This window comes from Pseudophryne corroboree, chromosome 10, assembly GCF_028390025.1.
Source record: "Pseudophryne corroboree isolate aPseCor3 chromosome 10, aPseCor3.hap2, whole genome shotgun sequence".
NCBI classification, from domain to species: Eukaryota; Metazoa; Chordata; class Amphibia; order Anura; family Myobatrachidae; genus Pseudophryne; species Pseudophryne corroboree.
In genome coordinates, this window is record NC_086453.1 from 94,272,312 (window position 1) to 94,292,716 (window position 20,405).

Genomic DNA, 20,405 nt, shown 5'->3' on the forward strand with positions numbered 1-20,405 from the left:
GTTATTTTGAATTCAGAAGTCTGCTGGTGTTTTATATATTTTTTATTATATTCTTTATACATTCTTTATATAGATAAATGTCTCCTCTATTTAAAAAAAAAAAAAAAAATTTTTAGGGGGACATATATGAACCTTCTCTACAGGTTAGATACATGATGTTAGAGTCCCATATTAATTGGAGATATAAAATAAAAGTTAAATGATATTTCTCTTGGCAGTGCCCTCGGCCTTACATAAAGGGTTAAACACTTCAGTCTGCATATCAGAGAGATTGTAATGATTCATGCCTAGACCACTATCATATGGGGCTTAGTATCTCATTTTCCTCCCATTATGTTATTAGTTATTATATATATATTTCATTAATTATTGTCATTATTATTTATAGATTTACTCTGTGTATATTTCTTTATATATTTTTTATGTACCTTAGTAGCAAGTCAAGTCCGCATTAGATATAAGTATACCACATTGTTAGGAGAGAGCCACATGGTTTTAATTAATCTTTGTTACTAATTGGATATTAAGTGAAGACAGCTGTTTTCTCTGGACCCACCACAGTTAAATACTGGGGAATCTGGAGGCAGGAAATCACCTTTGAAAAAGTCACGTGGAGCGTGACGAAACGCGTTAGGACCCGCCTCTTGAACACCTGCTCAGGTGTCTCATATGTGTTACCATCTCAGCGCCTTCTGACGATCTCACTCCGGGCGGCTTCGAGACTTCCAAACAGCCGCTGCCGTCTCATACCGCTACAGCCAGTTGATTCCCGAGCGGCGCCCGCTCTCCTCTCCGTGACACTGCTGCTGTGTGTGGGTAACGCAGGATTCCTGTCCGGGGACGCCCGGTAAACGGACCAACCCACTGGAGAGGTAATTGTCCATTATTCACGGACTCACTGGCCCCCCTACGTGATCCTATATTGGAATCTGTTACATTGCATTTCTTCATGCATCATTTCTGAGCATTATGAACGGCACTTAATACCTGGTATGGAATTTGGACTTTAACACACCATATTTACAGAGGTAATTCTGTAAAAGTCCAACACACTGCTGACACTGTGAGACACCGGACTGTGTTATTATTTATGCAATATGTTTATTATTATATTTATTATTATTTTTATTAATCAACACGTTATTATGTTTTAATAAATCTTGCTGTCTTTTTATACTGATACATTGGCTCTCTCCTTCGTTAATTGAATCCTTCTGAAATTCAGCGCAGCCAGTTCCCTTTTTCAGCTCTCTTGCCTCTGCCCTTACCTCTGGCGAGGAAAGAGGATCCCCGACCTCTTTTGGACTTGTGCGACCGAAAGGACTGCATCTGATAGGGTGTTACTTTCTTTTGCTGTTGGGGAATATATGGTAAAAAATTTGATTTACCTGCTGTAGCTGTGGAAACCAGGTCCGTCAGCCCATCGCCAAACAATACATCACCCTTATAGGGTAGTACTTCCATATGTTTTTTGGAATCCGCATCACCCGTCCATTGGCGAGTCCATAAGGATCTTCTCGCTGAGACAGACATGGCATTGGCCCTAGAAGCTAGCAATCCAATCCAATTTGAGCATCCCTCATAAATAAGACTGCGTCTTTAATATGGGCTAGAGTTAGGAATATAGTATCCTTATCCATATTATCAAATTGATCTGTCAGCTCATCTGTCCAAGCTACAATTGCGCTACACACCCATGCCGACGCAATTGTCGGTCTTAGCACAGCCCCCGTATGAGAATAAATACACTTTAAGGTAGTTTCTTGCCTGCGATCTGCAGGGTCCTTAAGGGCAGGAGACAGTCAGGAGACAGTAGCGCCACTTCCTTGGACAAGCGCGTCAGGGCCTTGTCCACAGTGGGGGGTGATTCCCAAATTCCCCTGTCCTGCTTAGGGAAGGGGTATGCCATATAAATTCTTTTGGGGATCTGCGGTCTCTTATCCGGAGTCTCCCAAGCTTTTCCAAAGAATTCATTTAATTCATGAGATGTGGGAAAGTTAATAATCTGTTTCTTTTCCTTAAACATGTGTACCCTTGTGTCGAGGACCGAGGGTTCATCCACAATATGCAACACATCCCTTATTGCCAGAATCATACCCTGAATGGTTTTAGTCACCCTAGGGTGCAATTTTACTTCATCATAGTCGACACTGGAATCAGAATCCGTGTCGGTAGTAGTGTCCTGTGTTAAGGGACGCTTTTGAGACCCCGACGGGCTCTGTGAGTCGGTCCAATCCGAGGATTGACCCCCTGATGTCCCCCCTAAATCAGCCTTATCAAGCCTTTTATGTAAAGATGCCACACTTGCATTCAACATATGCCACATGTCCATCCAATCTGGAGTCGGCACAACCGACGGGGACACACCACTCATTTGCTCCACCTCCTCCTTGGAGAAGCCTTCCGCCTCAGACATGTCCACACACACGTACCGACACCCCACACACACAGGGATTAACCTATAAGGGGACAAAACCCCAACCAGGTCCTAAGGAGAAACAGAGAGAGAGTATGCCAGCACACACCAGCGCTTAAAAACACTGGAAAAAATATGTCCAGATAGCGCTTTTTTATATATAATATGCCAATTCCCACTCACTGCGTCGCTAATGTGCCCTCCTCCTCCTTTTCAAGCCTGTGAAGTTCAGCAGGGGAGAGACCAGGGAGCCAGCGTTTTCCTCATGCAGCTTCTGTGGAGAAAATGGCGCTGGTTAGTGCTGAGGATCAAGCCCCGCCCACCCGACGGCGGGCTTCGGTCCCAGTGATTTTTCAAATAAAATGGCGGGGGATCATAGATTTACTGCCTCCGCAGCCTAATCAAACTGTATTTGGCCAAAATGTGAGGTTTGTTGCTGCCCAGGGCGCCCCACCCTGCGCCCTGCACCCTTCAGTGCTGCTGTGTGTGTGTGTGACTGGGAGCAATGGCGCGCAGCCTTACCTCATGAAGATCTGATGTCTTCTGCCGCCTAAGATGTCTTCTGCCTTCTCTATACCGCTTCTATCTTCAGCATCTGTGAGGAGGACGGCGGCGCGGCTCCGGGACGAACCCCAGATGAGACCTGTGTTCCGACTCCCTCTGGAGCTAATGGTGTCCAGTAGCCTTAGAAGCAGTGCCCAACTTGACAAGCCAGCTCTGCTTCTCTCTCCTCGGTCCCACGATGCAGGGAGCTTGTTGCCAACAGGACTCCCTGAAAATAAAAAACCTAACAAAATTCTTCTTCAACAGAAAACTCTGGTGAGCTCTCTGCAGTGCACCCATTCTCCTCTGGGCACAAGATCTAACTGAGGTCTGGAGGAGGGGCATAGAGGGAGGAGCCAGTGCACACCCATAGTCAAAGTTCTTTTTAGGTGCCCCATCTCCTGCGGAGCCCGTCTATACCCCATGGTCCTTACGGAGTCCCCAGCATCCTCTAGGACGTAAGAGAAATATATATAGTGCGTCACAGTATTTACCCATTACGTGTATTCTACTGCGTACTCAGTCACATAATACCGGATTTATTCGCAGGTGTTGTATACTGTGTATTCAGTCACATCCTAACGGATTTATTTGCAGGTATTGTACTCTGTCTGGCTTTATCGTACTTAACCGCTAATGTATAACAAGAAGGGCAGTAAGTCTGTGGACGCTCCTGCATCATGCAGTGCATACCCCAAAGATTTGCCTGAGGGGGAAGTTTTGTTTGATGGTCTGTGTACTGTGTGTCATATATATCCCAGTCAGTCTGCAAACCAGGAGCCACCCTGGGCTGCGTTCACAAAACCTACTAGGTACTCTGGTGGAACGCCTTACGCCCCCTATTGGACCACCTGTGCCACTACAGCCACAAATTGTCCCTATGGTTAATCCGCCTTGAGCGGAAAATTTGTCTAACTGGTTGCAGCAATTAAATCAATCCTTGGTCAGACACAAACCTACTCCAGGTTACTCCTGTGTCTCTGGGTCATCTAAGCGGGCTGCTTCCTCCTCACAATCCACAAATTTCTCAGATATTTCATCTGAAGAGGAGGGGGAGCATACTGTCCTGTCAGACACTGAATCAGGTGTTTCTGACAAGGATTCTCCATTGCAAATTGATGTTCCTGCCCTAGTGGTTGCTATTAAGCAGATCCTACAAATCACTGATGAGGATTCCACTACTGTGGCTAAGAAAACTGATATGTTCAAACGGCAGAAGGTGGTTAAAAATCTATTACCCCATTCTGACCGTTTGATGGACATCAGGCAGGAACCCTGGTATAATCCAGGGAAGAAATTCACTCTGTCTAAACGTGCCTTGGCTCGCTATCCTCTCCCTGCAGAGCTATGTAACAAGTGGGAAAATTCACAGCCGGTGGATTCTCATGTCACCTGCCTAGTGGTGTTGTCTACTCTGCCTGTCATCACTGTCACTTCTCTGAAGGAACAGACAGATAAGCGCGTGGAGGCATGCCTGAAATCTATTTACTCCCTTACAGGTGCTGTACATAGACCCACTATTGCAGCCTCTTGGGCTGCAAAAGGTATTGAAGCTTGGGTTCAGGCATTAGAGTAAGAGCTGCCCGAGGATATATCTGACAATGCCAGACTATACCTGTCTCACATTACCACTGCCGCCTATTACATTTAGGAAGCGTCCTCTGAGGCGTCGACTACATCTGTCCTGGCTCGCCGTATTCTGTGGTTGAGGTCATGGAAGGTGGACCCAGACTCCAAGAAGACCTTGGAGGTACTCTCCTTTAAGGGGGACATTTTGTTTGGGGAGACCTTAATAAAATTGTGTCTGAGTTAGCAGCTGCTAAGACTGCGTTTCTCCCAAATACTAATCCTTCTGTACAGAAGGCAAAAAGGATCACTTTTCGTTCCTTTCGGCCTCAAGGGAAAGCAAAATGTCAGGCATACACAAGATAGTCTTGTGCTCCCAAAACCACAAAGCCCATGGCTAAACAATCCTGGGTGGCGCGTCAGCCTGCTTCTAAACAAGACAAGCCTGCTGCATGATGGGGTGGGCCTCCCCATGGGGGACCCCAGGGTGGGAGGCAAACTTCTGCAGTTCACCCAGGTCTGGCTAAAGACCATTTCAGATGCATGGGTGCGAGAAGTTGTCTCTCACGGGTGCGCAGTCTCATTCAAGAGAAGTCCCCCTCGCAAGTTTTGCACCACGGTTATCCCTTCGGATCCGTTAAAGGCGCAACCTCTGCAAAAAATTGTAAGTACCCTCCTGTATACAGAAGTGGTTGTGCCGGTACCTCCCTCCCACAGAGGCTACTACTTGACCCTGTTTCTAGTATCGAAACCCAATGGGTCTTTCTGGCCTATACTCAACCTCAAATCACTGAACAAGTTTGTGAGAGTGTCCAAGTTCCGTATGGAAACACTGCGCTCAAATGTACTGGCTATGGAACCCGGAGACTATATGGTATCCCTGGATATACAGGATGCGTACCTGCATATACCTATTCCCATGTCACCTCAGCAGTATCTGCGGTTTGCTATTCGCGAGCTCCACCATCAGTTCCAGGCTCTGCCATTTGGACTTGCTACGGCTCCTCGGATCTTCACCAAGTCATGGCCGTAATGATGGCCCATCTCCATCGCCAGGGAGTCAGGATCCTGCCGTATCTGGACAACTTGCTGATCCTGGCAAAATCCACAATGTCCTCCTCAGTCATCTACAACTGATGGTAAGCTTCCTACAAGCCCACGGGTGGCTCATCAATTGGAAGAAATCCTCGCTGGTCCCTGCTCAGAGCATGGTGCACCTGGGGGCACTCCTGGACAGCGACTGTTTCTGTCTCCAGAAAAAGTCCTGAAGTTTCAGGACAGGATAAGATGCTTCCTTTCTCGCCCCAGAGTGTCGATACACTCGGCGATGCAAGTACTTGGCCTGATGGTGTTGGTATTCAACATGGTAGAGTACGCTCAATTTCATTCCCGCCCTCTGCAGAGGTTAATTCTTTCTGAGTGGGACAGTCTACCTCATCGGATCAGATCTCACATGATCACTTTGACTCCAGAGGTTTGTCTGTCACTGACTTGGTGGCTCCAGGACCAGCAATTGAGCAGGGGCCTCCCCTTCTGGATCCCCGACTGGGTCCTGCTGACAACGGATGCCAGTCTGAGGGGATGGGGTGCGGTGTTGGAGCAACACTCTTTTCAGGGTCGATGGACGAAGGAGGAATCACTCCTCCCAATAAACATTCTGGAGTTGCGAGCGTTGTTCAATGTATTGACTCTTACCCTGCCTCCGGTACAGAACAGGCCGGTTCAAGTACAGTCAGACAACGCCACCACTGTGACACACAATAACCATCAAGGCGGCACTCAAAGCTGCATGGCTATGATGGAAGTGTCAAAAATCCTCTGTTGGGCGGAATGCCATCTGACAGCAATATCGGCAGTGTTCATTCCAGGCGTACTAAACTGGGAAGCGGACTTCCTCAGTCGCCAGGACATCCGGATGAAGACTCCACTCTTCGGCGTGTAAGTCTTTCAACTCCTAGTGTACAAGTGGGGCCTACCAGAAGTAGACCCGATGGCGTCTCGACACAATCACAAGGTTCTGGTCTTCGGATCAAGGACCAGGGATCCTCAAGAAGCCTTTGCGGACGTACTAGCAATTCCATAGAACACTTTTGGCTGCACTACATGTTCCCTCCAGTGTCACTCCTGCCGAGGGTCCTGCGGAAGTTCATACAAGAAAGAGGAATACTACTTCTAGTCGCTCCAGCGTGGCCAAGATGGCACTGGTTCTCAGACCTGCAGGGTCTATCGACAGTGTCCTCTTCTACTTCCTCAGCGCCCAGACCTCCTCGTACAGGGCCCTTGTCTTTATCCGGAACTTGGCCAGACTGGCTTTGATTTTGTGGCTCTTGAAGCATCATTTCTGAGGGCCAAAGGATTCTTTGAGGCGGTCATCCAAACTATGTTGAAAGCCCGCAAACTGGCATCTGCCCAGATTTATTACAGGGTCTGGAATTCTTACTTCAACTGGTGTGCTGATAAGAATTATGATGCATACAGATTCAGAACTTCCAGAATTCTGGCTTTTCTGTAATGTGGCCTGTATTTACAGTAGGCCTTCGTCTGGCCTCCCTCAAGGTTCACATATCTGCCTTGTTGGTTTGGTTTCAGAGAAAGATTGCGTCTATACCCGACGTTCATACATTCACTCAGGGTGTATTACGGATTCAGCCTCTCTATGTTCCTCCTGTGGCTCCATGGGATCTGTCTGTTGTCCTGAATGCCCTGCAAGAATCTCCATTTGAACCTCTTGAGACGGTGGACCTTAAATGGCTCACAGCCAGGTCTTGTTTTTACTGGCTATTGCCTCTGCTACAAGGGTGTCAGACTCAGGCGTTTTGTCCTGTCGTCCACCCTTTCTGATATTTCATCGTGACCAGGCAGTTCTTAGAACTCGCCCAGGTTATTTACCTAAGGTGGTGTTTTATTTTCACCTTAACCAAGAGATTGTGGTTCCGGCCTTTATCTTTTCTGATTTGTCTTCCAAAGAGCGGTCTTTGGATGTGGTAAGGGCTCTCCATATATATGTGGAGGGGACTGCCTCTATCAGGAGGTCAGAGTCCCTATTTGTCTTGTTTGGTTTTCACAAACGTGGCTGGCCTGCGAATAAGCAAACCTTGGCCAGATGGATTAGAATGGTGATTGCACAAGCTTATGCGCAGCCCAGACTCCCAGCTCCTGCTGCTATTAAAGCCCATTCTACTCAGTCTGTTGGACCTTCTTGGGCGGCCCGCCATGGCGCGTCTGCAGAACAATTGTGCAAAACGCCTACATGGTCCTCAGTGAACACGTTCCTTAGGTTCTATGCCTTTTATATTTCCACCTCCCAGGATGCTTACTTTGGACTCCAGGTTCTCATACCCGCTAAGGTGCGTCCCCTGCCTTGAGGAACTGCTTTAGGACATCCCTGATGTTTCCCTGTGGAACACAACGTACCCTGCTGTAGAAAAGGAGAGTTATGGTAGTAATAATAATAATAATAATAATAATAATAATTTTATTTATATAGCGCTCTTTCTCCAACAGGACTCAAGGCGCTTTACGGACATCAAAAACAATACACATAATACAGAAGATTTAAGAAATACAGCAATAGATAAGCCACACAGACATAAAAGAAAACCTTAAGCACACAGAAAGCATAATGCAGGATTGGTGTAGGCATTTTGGGTAATAACTTCCAAGGGTTGTGTATTCCACCCTCACAAGGTACCAAGTGCGGCAGCCATCTTGGGCGCACAGCGTAGGATTACCCAAGGTGGAATAGTCCACCCCTAGAAGAGATGACACAAAATGGGGTGATTTCAGAGTCCTAAAGTTTAGAGTAGGGTTCCAACAAAACCACAAGGTCCATGTATTTTTCATCCCATCCACAAGTGTACCATATGGGGCAGCCATGTTGGGCGCACTTTGAAGGTTACACTGTTGTAGGTGAGCCATACAAGGGCCAAGTTCATATATGGGAAAACTGATGCTTATGTAGTAGTATGATGTACCCTGCATGTAGGGCACAATGGCAAGGTGTGCAATCAGTGGAGGTTAACATTACAGGAAAAACACATGGTGGGGTGAAGCGAGCAATGGAAAAAAAAACAAAAAACACAATAGCAGGTAATTAGCGGCAGAAGTAAAATTGGGATTACATTATTTTGATAAGATCTTAGTACGGGTGGGTAGGAGGATGTGGGTGGCATACTCAGAAGCAATGGGGATGTCCCTGCTGAGCCTGGTCCTGGTGCTCTTCCCCCACAGTTCCATGTTCATCTTGATGGTTAGGCCCAGGGGCAACCATGGTAGACTTACCATGGTTAACTCTTTCTGCGAGGTACATTGGATTTCACAGGGCGCCCACCCTGACGCACCTAGCTTCTATGGGTTTGTATGGCATTAGCCGTGGGGTCCCTTCTCCTGTCGTGAGAATGTGGTTCTATGTGTCTAACATCTGCCTTCTCTTGCCTGCTCCTGCATTTGACTAGTTAATGAAACTGAGCTCCACTGCCTGGAGGTGGGGTTTATAGAGGAGGCACCAATGCATCCTGGGACAGCCTAAAGCTTTAGCCTGTTGGTGCCTCTGGATCAAGATCCACTCTACACCCCGATGTTTACCTGTGGAACCCAATGTACCTTGCAGAAAGGGTTAACCATTGTAAGTCTACCATAACTCTCCTTATTTATTGTACACACTAGGCAGAACACAGGCAAGTATGTGTAATGTATGCACTGGGCAGAAGGCAGGCAGGCATGGATACATCATGTATGCACTGCACAGAATGTAGGCATGTATGGGTCATATACAGTATGTACCAGACCGAATGCAGGCATGTATGCATGATGGATGTACTACTGGAAAGGGAAAAGTAGATACTGGCGCCGGCTGTTTCTCAAAATAAAGAACGAAAACAATTATAACAATTTAAAAAATCTCATATTTAATTAAATCTAAGAAATATGTAAATAGCACATGAATAAAATGATAAATAATAATCACATATAAATAAAATTAGTAGCAATAATATCCTAATGGAAAATTGAGAGTCTCTCTGATGGCTTATTGACCACTTCCATTCAAGTGGGGCAATATCACTGGTGGTCTGGCTAGAACTCTGTCCTCCAAGTAATCCTCATGAATAAATGGTTGGAAATATTACCATGGTCTCAGTTGAAGGTCCCCTTGGTTCTCAATTGCAGATCGAGGTCCAATAGCAGCAGGGGAACAAATGGAGACGTCAGAAACGGTACCGTTTGTAGAGGTTCTTGAGGATTCGAAAAGAGTCCCATATGCTCCTGAGGAAGCTGGTGTGGACATAGACCAGCGAAACGCGTTGAGCCATTACTCTCATATGACCACGGGCATCACACTGATTTTCACCTGGCATTCTCTGGCAACACCTTGGGACTCTTTTCGAATCCTCAAGAACCTCTACAAACGGTACCGTTTCTGACGTCTCCATTTGTTCCCCTGCTGCTATTGGACCTCGATCTGCAATTGAGAACCAAGGGGACCTTCAACTGAGACCATGGTAATATTTCCAACCATTTATTCATGAGGATTACTTGGAGGACAGAGTTCTAGCCAGACCACCAGTGATATTGCCCCACTTGAATGGAAGTGGTCAATAAGCCATCAGAGAGACTCTCAATTTTCCATTAGGATATTATTGCTACTAATTTTATTTATATGTGATTATTATTTATCATTTTATTCATGTGCTATTTACATATTTCTTAGATTTAATTAAATATGAGATTTTTTAAATTGTTATAATTGTTTTCGTTCTTTATTTTGAGAAACAGCCGGCGCCAGTATCTACTTTTCCCTAACTTTGTTTCTATACCATTTGGGACTAACCATCCCTATACAGGCTGCCGTTGATAGCACACTCACTGATTCTTTTGTACTACTGGAAAGGATGCATGCAGGCTTCAGGTATCTACTGGACAGAACGCAGGCATGATTTCATGCATCATGTAGGTCTTAGAATGCATTTATAAGTCATGTACTGTATGCACTAACAGAATGAAGGAAGGCATGCATAATGTATGTACTGGACAAAATGCAGGTATGTATGCATGGGCAGTACGGATGGTGTAATGGTTAGCATTACTGCCTCACAGCACTGAGGTCATGGGTTCGATTCCCACCTTGGTCCCAACTGTGTGGAGTTTGTATATTCTCCCCGTACTTGAGTGGGTTTCCACCGGGTACTCCGGTTTCCTCCCACAATCCAAATATATACTGGTAGGTTAATTGGCTCCCAACAAAAATTAACCCTAGCATGAATGTGTCTGTGTGTACATGTGATAGGGAATATAGATTGTAAGCTCCACTGGGGCAGGGACTGATGTGAATGGGCAAATATTCTCTGTACATCGCTGCGGAATATGTGTGTGCTATATAAATAACTGGTAATAATAATCATCATCATGTATGTGCTGGACAAAATGCAGATATGCATGTATCATGTATGTACTGGGCAGAATGCAGTTACTTAAGTGTAGCGTTGTGCTGCAAAGAGAGAAAATGTAAAAAAGAGCAAATACATTTACAGTATATGTGCCTATGGTTTGATGATTTGATTATTTAAACCCTTCTTGCACTTTATTTACTGTGGCTTTTTTTTTTTTACCGCTTATCCGTCCCTTTTTATGCTACAACATGTTCAGTTGTGTGTTCCACTTGTTTCTACAGTATTTGGGGCGAAGTTGCAGCATAAAAGTTCTTCAACACGATTTTATATGATCCTTACACTGGACTATTTTGGACAATACCATTTTATTCACTGTGGGTGGTGCTGAGTTTATAACCGCTTGGTGTTTCGCTTTGAATACATATAGCTTTGACAGTATCCAGGCTCTCGATAATCAGCAAAGGTCATGTTGTGAGGTCACAAGTATTGGTCATTTATACCCCAGGAGATCTAAAAGGAAATGTCCATCTTGAAAGAGCTGAATTATCCAGACCGGGGCAGATTGGTTTTTTCTGTTGCCCTTAGATAAGATCAGGTCTGTGCATTAGATATTGTATCTACAGAGCAGATCTGTTGCCAGATTTCTAGACAACGAAAATAAACAAATCATAAAATGAACTTTCCTATGTGGACCCCAGCTGCCACTTGGAGACCTAGACAAAGCCTGTGCCACAAGATACAGTTCTATTATACAATTTACTAATATTGACTGTAAACTCCAAAAGCGCAGAGCTCCCTCAGGTTCTGGTCCATAACTTGTTTCTATATTACCATTAAACATACAGAGCTCGTGTACTGTTAGACGCATTTTGCATAATAAATGCAATTCTCCATGTTACTGAAGAGGTGTCTAGTCCTGTATCACTGGCATGTGCACTTCGTTTAAGCCAGATGTGGCTTGACAATGTCAGCAGTAAATGCTGAAGCAACACTACCCAATTTGTATGCAATTTAGTACTGTAATGAAGACTATATATATATATATATATATATATATATATATATATATTGGATTAAATAGTGGCAACAGTTGCAATTACCATATAAAATACCATTAGATACAGACAGAGTCTAAAATAAAACTCCAACTTTAACTTCACCATTGAAAATCAAATGGGAGACGTTTTTCCAGTCAAGGTACAAAACAAAAAATAAGTAATGGTAATAAGATAGCTGCGACTTCATATAATATAGCAGCCACACCAACGATTTACTTATGTGCCGTGTGAGGGGACCAGTTACCAATCATCATTAATGAGCACTGTGCACCACTGATTCAGTACAGGCAAAATATTCTAATAGGCACATAGGTCATATCTAGGTGTACCTGGGTCACCCTTACGTTAACATACCCTTATTGTCCTCAGCCTGCTCCCCACACCCTGTTCTGCCTCTCTAAGCACAGAGCAGTATAATCAAAAGATGCATACATACATGTTTGTATGTAAAAGCAAAAAAAACAGGCAACCGGGCAAAACCATTTTACACTGCAGGTGGGGCAGATGTAATAAGTGCAGGACGATGTAGATTTGGGTGGGTTATATTTTTTGTCTGAGCAGGGACAACTTTATTTTTACTCTGTAATTTAGACTTCAGTTTGAACACACCCCACCCAAATCTAACTCTCTCTGCACGTTACATCTGCCCCACCTGTGTTTTTTGCTTTACTTACAAACATGAAATAGGCCCTGAATACAGAGTGTAACTCGCTTTGTGTGCAGGGCAGTACGGACTCTCATATAAATGTAAAAAATGCATACCTTCCAGCTATACAATAGGCCCTGATTGTACAGTGCTGTTGAATATGCTGGCATAACAGAAATAAAGGCTCATAATAAAACTCTTTATGAAGAACAGTATATATCCTATAGATTGTAAATTTGTGAGCAGGGCCTTCCTACCACTATGACGGTCTGTTATTACCCAGTTCTTTTGTTTTCATTTGCTATATCACTGTTACCAATTGTAAAGTGCAATGGAATTGGCTGCATTATATAATAAACTGTTATTAATAATAATAACAATAATAATAACAACAACAACAATAATAACAATAATAATCTGCTGTCACCATATAAACGTCCCAATGTCTCAATAAAGGACACGCAGTCTGGTTGGTTCTGTGGTCTCACCACTCGTAGCAGAGTATATTTACTCACACTCGTGCCTTTTGCATTTATTTTTGTTGTGAGAGGTTTTCTATACTGTGCACAAAGGTTTCTTTAAGGGGAGGGGGGATGATGTCGTAAAGGAAAGGGGTAGGGGGGTGCTCCCCCAACATCTGAGAATTCCATTGTGCAGAGAGATAGGTTTATTTTTGCTGTCTGCAGATAAGAGAAAGGCCGGGGTCTTTGCACTGGATGGAAATGTACCATATACAGCACAGCTGTGGTAAACGGAAGGTCAACAGAAGTAAACAAATCTGCCCGGACAATAGAATTCTCAGAGGGTAGTACTTCCCATTTAACTCTCTTCAATTGCTATCAACGGGCCGCAATTTGCTTATTTGCATAACCATGGGCAAATTAATTCATTTAATAGACTGGATTAGAAAGTATCCAGAATAAACAGATATATCCTGAAACAAAACCTGACTATGGAGGTTGAGGAGAGGTGACTAAAGGGGGGGACTCACGGAGAGATCCGACTAGATTGCTTAGATTTTAAGCACAGATCACTCGTGTGTACCCCCACAGCGATAGCGATGCGCAGCCCCGTTCATCGCTATCGCTGGTGCTAGATTGGCCTGCATGCAGGCTCAATCTAGCACGTCGCTCGCTGGGTGAAATGAGCGGACCCCATCCTCCCCCGCATCGCTCAGCACACATCACGCTGTGCTGAGCGGCGGGAGAGATGTGTACTGAGCGGTTCGCTCAGCACACATCTCTCCCGTCTATATGGGCCTTAATCCTATATTGCCTCTCTAATACATTACCATTTGCTGCTCTTGTGTGATCTCAGGGGGCTGAGGTGGGCTTTTCAGTGGAATCTCTTCTCCTGCAAACTGCAAAAACAAAATCATATTTTACTTTCAACTTCTTACTCATTCCAAGGTCTGCTGAAAATAGCATTTGGCAGAATCCTATTTTTGCTATGATTCCCCGCATACGGCATTCATAATAAAGAGAGATTTGACAAAACGTTCTACCAAAATAAAGCTTTATTTTATCCAGAAGAAAAAAACAAAATCAAAATGACATTCTTGGCGAACACGATGCATCTTATATATGTCAATTGGTCTTGTGATTGAGATACAAGATACCTATAAAAGCAGAGTTGCCTACCCTCCGTCATTCTGCAGGAGACTCCCTGAAATAGCAGCAATCTCCCTGACTCCCTGTATAGCAATCTTCCTGATTGCACCTTACCCCCATTATGTAGCAGTTACATTCTTGGGGATAAAAAAAGAAAATCGGAGATACATACATTCATACGAGATCATCAGTGCCATTTCCCTGCATTGGTTATAAGGCACAATGATCCCTATGGCTACATGCATTTTAAATAAGGTTTCTCATGACCACTTAAAGTATATGGACCCTCTTGTAAAACACAAATCCTAAAACATATCCGTGTCTTTTCTTCAACAGTAGATAGGTGTTACTTTCACAATCTCCCTGAAATGCTTTTTCAAAAGTAGGAAGCATGTATAAAATGGGTGTGGTTCGTTTTATCGACAGTATCTAGGTCGACAATGTTTAGGTCGACCACTATAGGTCGACAGTCACTAGGTCGACATGGATGGAAGGTCAACAGGGTTTCTAGGTCGACATGTGCTAGGTCGACAGGTCTAAAGGTCGACATGAGGATTTTTTTTTTTTTTGGTGTCGTTTTCTTCGTAGAGTGACCGGGATCCCAAATTAGTGCACCGCGTTCGCTCGCCATGCTTCGGGCATGGTGCCTTCACTCCGCTACCGCTTTGCTCGGCACACTTTACCGTTCCAATCGTAGTCCATGTGGATCGTTAAGTATGAAAAAAAAAAAAAAAAAAAAAAGTGAAAAACTCATGTCGACCTTTAGACCTGTCGACCTAGCACATGTCGACCTAGAAACCCTGTCGACCTTCCATCCATGTCGACCTAGTGACTGTCGACCTATAGTGGTCGACCTAAACATTGTCGACCTAGACACTGTCGATCTTCAGACCGGATCCCGTATAAAATACCTCACAACTGTCCAATTCTTAGGCAGGACAGTCCTGTTTTAAGGGCTTTGTACTGTCACCCTGAGGATCACAGCTCTGTCCTGCTGACTGGAAATGCAGAAACAGCTGATTGGTTAGTACTTTCTCTCTCCAAGCTTTGATACATATGCCCCTGTGTCATTTATGAAACCGTGGACTTTGTACCTGTACATTCCTAACCACTGACATTCCGGTTAAACCACTAGAGTAAAATAAACAATGTTTCCTGTATTTATTAAGGGGCAACTACAAAAAAATGGTTAGGCTTATCTACTCTTAGGCAGACATTTTATTTTAAATTAATTTTATAAAGTACAGAGTTTATAAATTATTTTTCTTCCACATGGATTGTGTCTATAAGCATGCACAAGGCAATCATTTTGCTGTACTGCTGACTGAACTAACTCTTGCCGCAGACGGTGACTGTGCATGGGTGTTGTATGTTATGCCGGCGGTCTGGATCCTGGCTTCCAGCATACCGGCGCCGGGATCCCGACCACCGGCAGCGGGGTGAGCGCAAAAGAGCCCCCGGCAATGCAAGCTCGCTGCGCTCGCCACACTGCGGGCACGGTGGTGTATTCTCCCTCCAGGGGAGTCGTGGACCCCCCAAAAGGGAGAAAAGTTGCCGGTATGCCGACACCGGTATACTGAGCGCCGGGATCCCAACAGCTGGCATATCAAATACCACCCCTGTGCATAGCTCCTGCTTACACCCCCTGTCATATCCCTGACCTCAATGTCTTTTTATGCCACAAGAGGATATATTTACTAAAGGTCGATTTTGTTTGTGTTTTGTTCTATTTTAGATCAATTTTAATTGATGTTGGGCTTCCCGGGTTAAAACACACATTTACTAACATTTAAAAATGAATATAAAAAAAATCATCTGCTAGTAAATGTGTGTTTCAACATCGAACAAAAACAAAACAAAATCAACCTTTAGTAAATATACCCCAAAGTTTGTAGTTGTGGCTGCCAGGGTATGATGGGACTTGTAGTAACACAACAAACAACCCACAGTTTCACTAGTTCCTGACTATACCTAAGCCACTAGAGATCCCCAGTCGCTAGCAAAGTAAGGGTTCTATGTACTAAGCCTTGGAGAGAGATAAAGTGCCATCAAATCAGTTCTTAATTGCCATGTTACAGACTGTGGGGCAGATGCATTAAGCTTGGAGAAGTGATAAAAGAAGTGATAAGTGGAAGGTGATAACGCAGCAGCCAATAAGCTCCTAAAGGGGGGTACACACGGAGCGATAATCTAAGCAATCTGACTAGATTGCTTAGATTTTCAGCAAGATCGCTCCGTGTGTACCCCCTACAGCGATAGCGATGCGCAGCCCCGCGCATCGCTATCGCTGCTGCTAGATTGGCCTGCATGCAGGCCAATCTAGCGGGTCGCTCACTTCACCCGCTGGGTGAAGTGAGCGGCCCCCCCGTCTCCCCCCGCGCGCTCAGCACAGATCGCGCTGTGCTGAGCGCCGGGAGAGATGTGTGCTGAGCGGTTCGCTCAGCACACATCTCTCCAGCATCGGGTGGTGAGTACTGGCCTTTACAGTCATTTTTCAAATCTGTAATGATTGGCTGGTGCATTATCACCTTCCACTTATCACTTCTTTATCATTTCTCCAGGCTTAATACATCTGCCCTCCGTGTTTCAAAAATGACAGTTAGGAGTTGGTTATCTGATACTTTATCTCTGTCCACTTAATCTCTCTCCAAGGCTTAGTACATAGAACCCTAAATCCTTACAGCTAGCTGTATAAAATACCTTCAGTCGCACACTAGAGAGGTTAAAGAGCACGTTTTAAACAGGAGGGCACAGATGTCCTACTCAGACCTGACTCCCAGTGTACCATATGGGTTGGAAGATTAACAAATGAGAGGATTATTATTAAAGGGCAAGTACCTTAAACAGTTTTTGTTTGTTTTTGTGCAGTGTGTGTAAAGTAGAACAAATGTTCTGAGGTTTCTTACCTTCTCTGTTTGCATCTTTACAGAAGGAGGTGGTGGCTTATATGCTGGTGGCCCCTCAAACCTGATGGACAGGAAGTATATAGTGAGAGCAGATACAGTTATGATGTAAAAATGAACAAAGCCAAGTACGGAAGAAAATAAAACACACAGTAGATTGGGCGCAGAAGCGGAGAGAAATACCAGCAGCACTGCAGAGATATTATCAGCCTTTATTTATAGAAACCAACTTTCTACCCAGCGCTGTAAGAAATCAGTACAATTGAAAATATGAGAAATTGCAATAATGAATGCTGTAACACAATGATACAGGCAGTTTTATGGTCTGAGGCAGTTATATGGAAGCTATATGGCTGCATAGAGAGAAGAGACACCAGTATGATATTTCCAGAGCTGCTGGCAGAAATTTGGTGCAAGCACTGGCACCTAGTTTACAGGCGGTGGAAGGTGTGGTGGTGAATATGATTGCACACAGGCCCCTGCTACTAGCTCAGTAGATGTTTGGCATAAGTGGATCAACAAATTGACAGTGTCTAGGTCGACAATGTTTAGGTTGACCACTATAGGTCGACAGTCACTAGGTCGACAGGGTTTCTAGGTCGACAGGTCAAAAGGTCGACATGCGTTTTTTTGGGGGGTTTTGGTGTTGTTTTCTGCGTACAGTGACCGGGAAGCCGAATTAGTGCACCGTGTCCCCTCGCTTCGCTCGGCACAGGTTACCATTCCAATCGTAGTATACGTGGATTGTTAAGTATGAAAAAGTAAAAAAAAAAAAAAAAAAGTGAAAAACTCATGTCGACCTTTTGACCTGTCGACCTAGAAATCGACATAAACATTGCCGACCTAGACAGTGTCGATCTTCAGACCAGATCCCAAAGGAGCCATATATGTTGCAGTGTTGACTAGGGGAAACTATAGATTTAAAGTTCTCACATGCAGGGCTTTATTCTCATGTACTCCTCCGTTCCTGACCTACACCATCACTTCCTCCCCCCTTTTTCTAATCAGTGGCTCTGAAGTACAGGTTCAGCCAGCGCTGGTTTTCTAGTTGTACTGCCTGCATTTGCACAGATGTGTAGCTATGGCTATCAATGGTAGAAAACGGCAGGAGGGAATACTCGTATAAGCGCCTATTCCTGTAAATTTAAGAATAAAGTTTATACGTTCCTTGTATGTTGTATATGTGGTGAGATTCTCTTGTCCTCTGTCTCCAATATCTCAGAGCCTTTATCCGGAGTACTCAGTCCCAATAGATATATATAAAAAGAGAAAATAGAGGCAGATGTGTAGAAATGCTTCGTATTCGCCTTATATTCTATTGCCCACTAGGCTTCAAGAAAGGGAGATGGTTAGACTCCACAATGCGTACCCCAACTCACAATGGAGTACACCAAGACATGTATATCACGGTTTCTTTATAACAGGACCACAAATGACTTTCACCCCGAAATTTCTAAAGAAGAATGCGTACCCTACTCACTTATGAGGAGGGAGTTTGCCAACTCTGAAAGGTTTCTTTGGTCTGGATGAAAGTGTATGTGTGGAGACTTCTTTCTTCCCTCTATCATCAATTCTTTCCTCGAGAATTCTCAGTTCCCATGGGTATGTGGAAAGAAGGTGACAGGCAATGTGTAGCAATGTCTTATACCTGCTTATATATAGCCCACTTATATCCACAGAAAAGGATGGTGGTTATCTGTAAAGCGTACCCCAACTCACAATGGAGTACCCCAAGATGTGTATATATGGGTATATTTTCAATGGGATCACACGTGACCTTCACCAGGGAATTTCTAAACAGGGATGCGTACCCACACTCACACGATCAGGTGGTAATGACCTCCTATCTGGGTTTCTTTATCCAGAAATTGGAGATAAATCCCCCTCCAAAAGATGGATTATATAATAACAGTTCTCCACGATCACGAAAAAAGGTTTTTTTCAACACAAAAGTCCAGAAATCATTTGTTTCTTTTAAAATGGAATGATTTTATGCATATAAAAAAATTGAATCACATAAACCCCATAGTTGGAGTAAATATTTTTACAAAGAAGTTAATATCCATAAAAACACAATTTAGAAAAACGGGGTTTCCAAAGAAAAATAAAATACTCCTACCACTAGTCACATTGGGGTAAGTCCGGACCCCCCAAATGACTTGATAAAGGCTCCATTAAGAGCCGAAACGCGTTGACTGATCCTGGCACTGTGATACAGAACTCTTCTACACACCGGGGACCAAGGAGGTATTTGCCACATCACTTTGTCATTTGGGGGGTCCGGACTTACCCCAATGTGACTAGTGGTAGGAGTATTTTATTTTTCTTTGGAAACCCCGTTTTTCTAAATTGTGTTTTTATGGATATTAACTTCTTTGTAAAAATATTTACTCCAACTATGGGGTTTATGTGATTCAATTTTTTTATATACATAAAATCATTCCATTTTAAAAGAAACAAATGATTTCTGGACTTTTGTGTTGAAAAAAACCTTTTTTCGTGATCGTGGAGAACTGTTATTATATAATCCATCTTTTGGAGGGGGATTTATCTCCAATTTCTGGATAAAGAAACCCAGATAGGAGGTCATTACCACCTGATCGTGTGGGTACGCATCCCTGTTTAGAAATTCCCTGGTGAAGGTCACGTGTGATCCCATTGAAAATATACCCATATATACACATCTTGAGGTACTCCATTGTGAGTTGGGGTACGCTTTACAGATAACCACCATCCTTTTCTGTGGATATAAGTGGGCTATATATAAGCAGGTATAAGACATTGCCTGTCACCTTCTTTCCACATACCCATGGGAACTGAGAATTCTCGAGGAAAGAATTGATGATAGAGGGAAGAAAGAAGTCTCCACACATACACTTTCATCCAGACCAAAGAAACCTTTCAGAGTTGGCAAACTCCCTCCTCATAAGTGAGTAGGGTACGCATTCTTCTTTAGAAATTTCGGGGTGAAAGTCATTTGTGGTCCTGTTATAAAGAAACCGTGATATACATGTCTTGGTGTACTCCATTGTGAGTTGGGGTACGCATTGTGGAGTCTAACCATCTCCCTTTCTTGAAGCCTAGTGGGCAATAGAATATAAGGCGAATACGAAGCATTTTTACACATCTGCCTCTATTTTCTCTTTTTATATATATTTATTGGGACTGAGTACTCCGGATAAAGGCTCTGAGATATTGGAGACAGAGGACAAGAGAATCTCACCACATATACAACATACAAGGAACGTATAAACTTTATTCTTAAATTTACAGGAAT

General features: G+C 43.9%; 1 protein-coding gene across 1 annotated transcript in view; it reads right to left on the reverse strand.

Moving 5' to 3' along the window:
* NECTIN2 (nectin cell adhesion molecule 2) overlaps positions 1-20,405 on the reverse strand; it is a 118,598-nt gene that overhangs the window by 9,944 nt on the left and 88,249 nt on the right. The window contains exons 7-8 of the mRNA XM_063942603.1: positions 17,132-17,192; positions 13,907-13,975 (exon numbers count right to left, since the gene is read on the reverse strand). Of these exons, the coding sequence (XP_063798673.1) occupies positions 13,907-13,975; positions 17,132-17,192 (130 nt within the window). The remainder of the gene's footprint in view (positions 1-13,906; positions 13,976-17,131; positions 17,193-20,405) is intronic.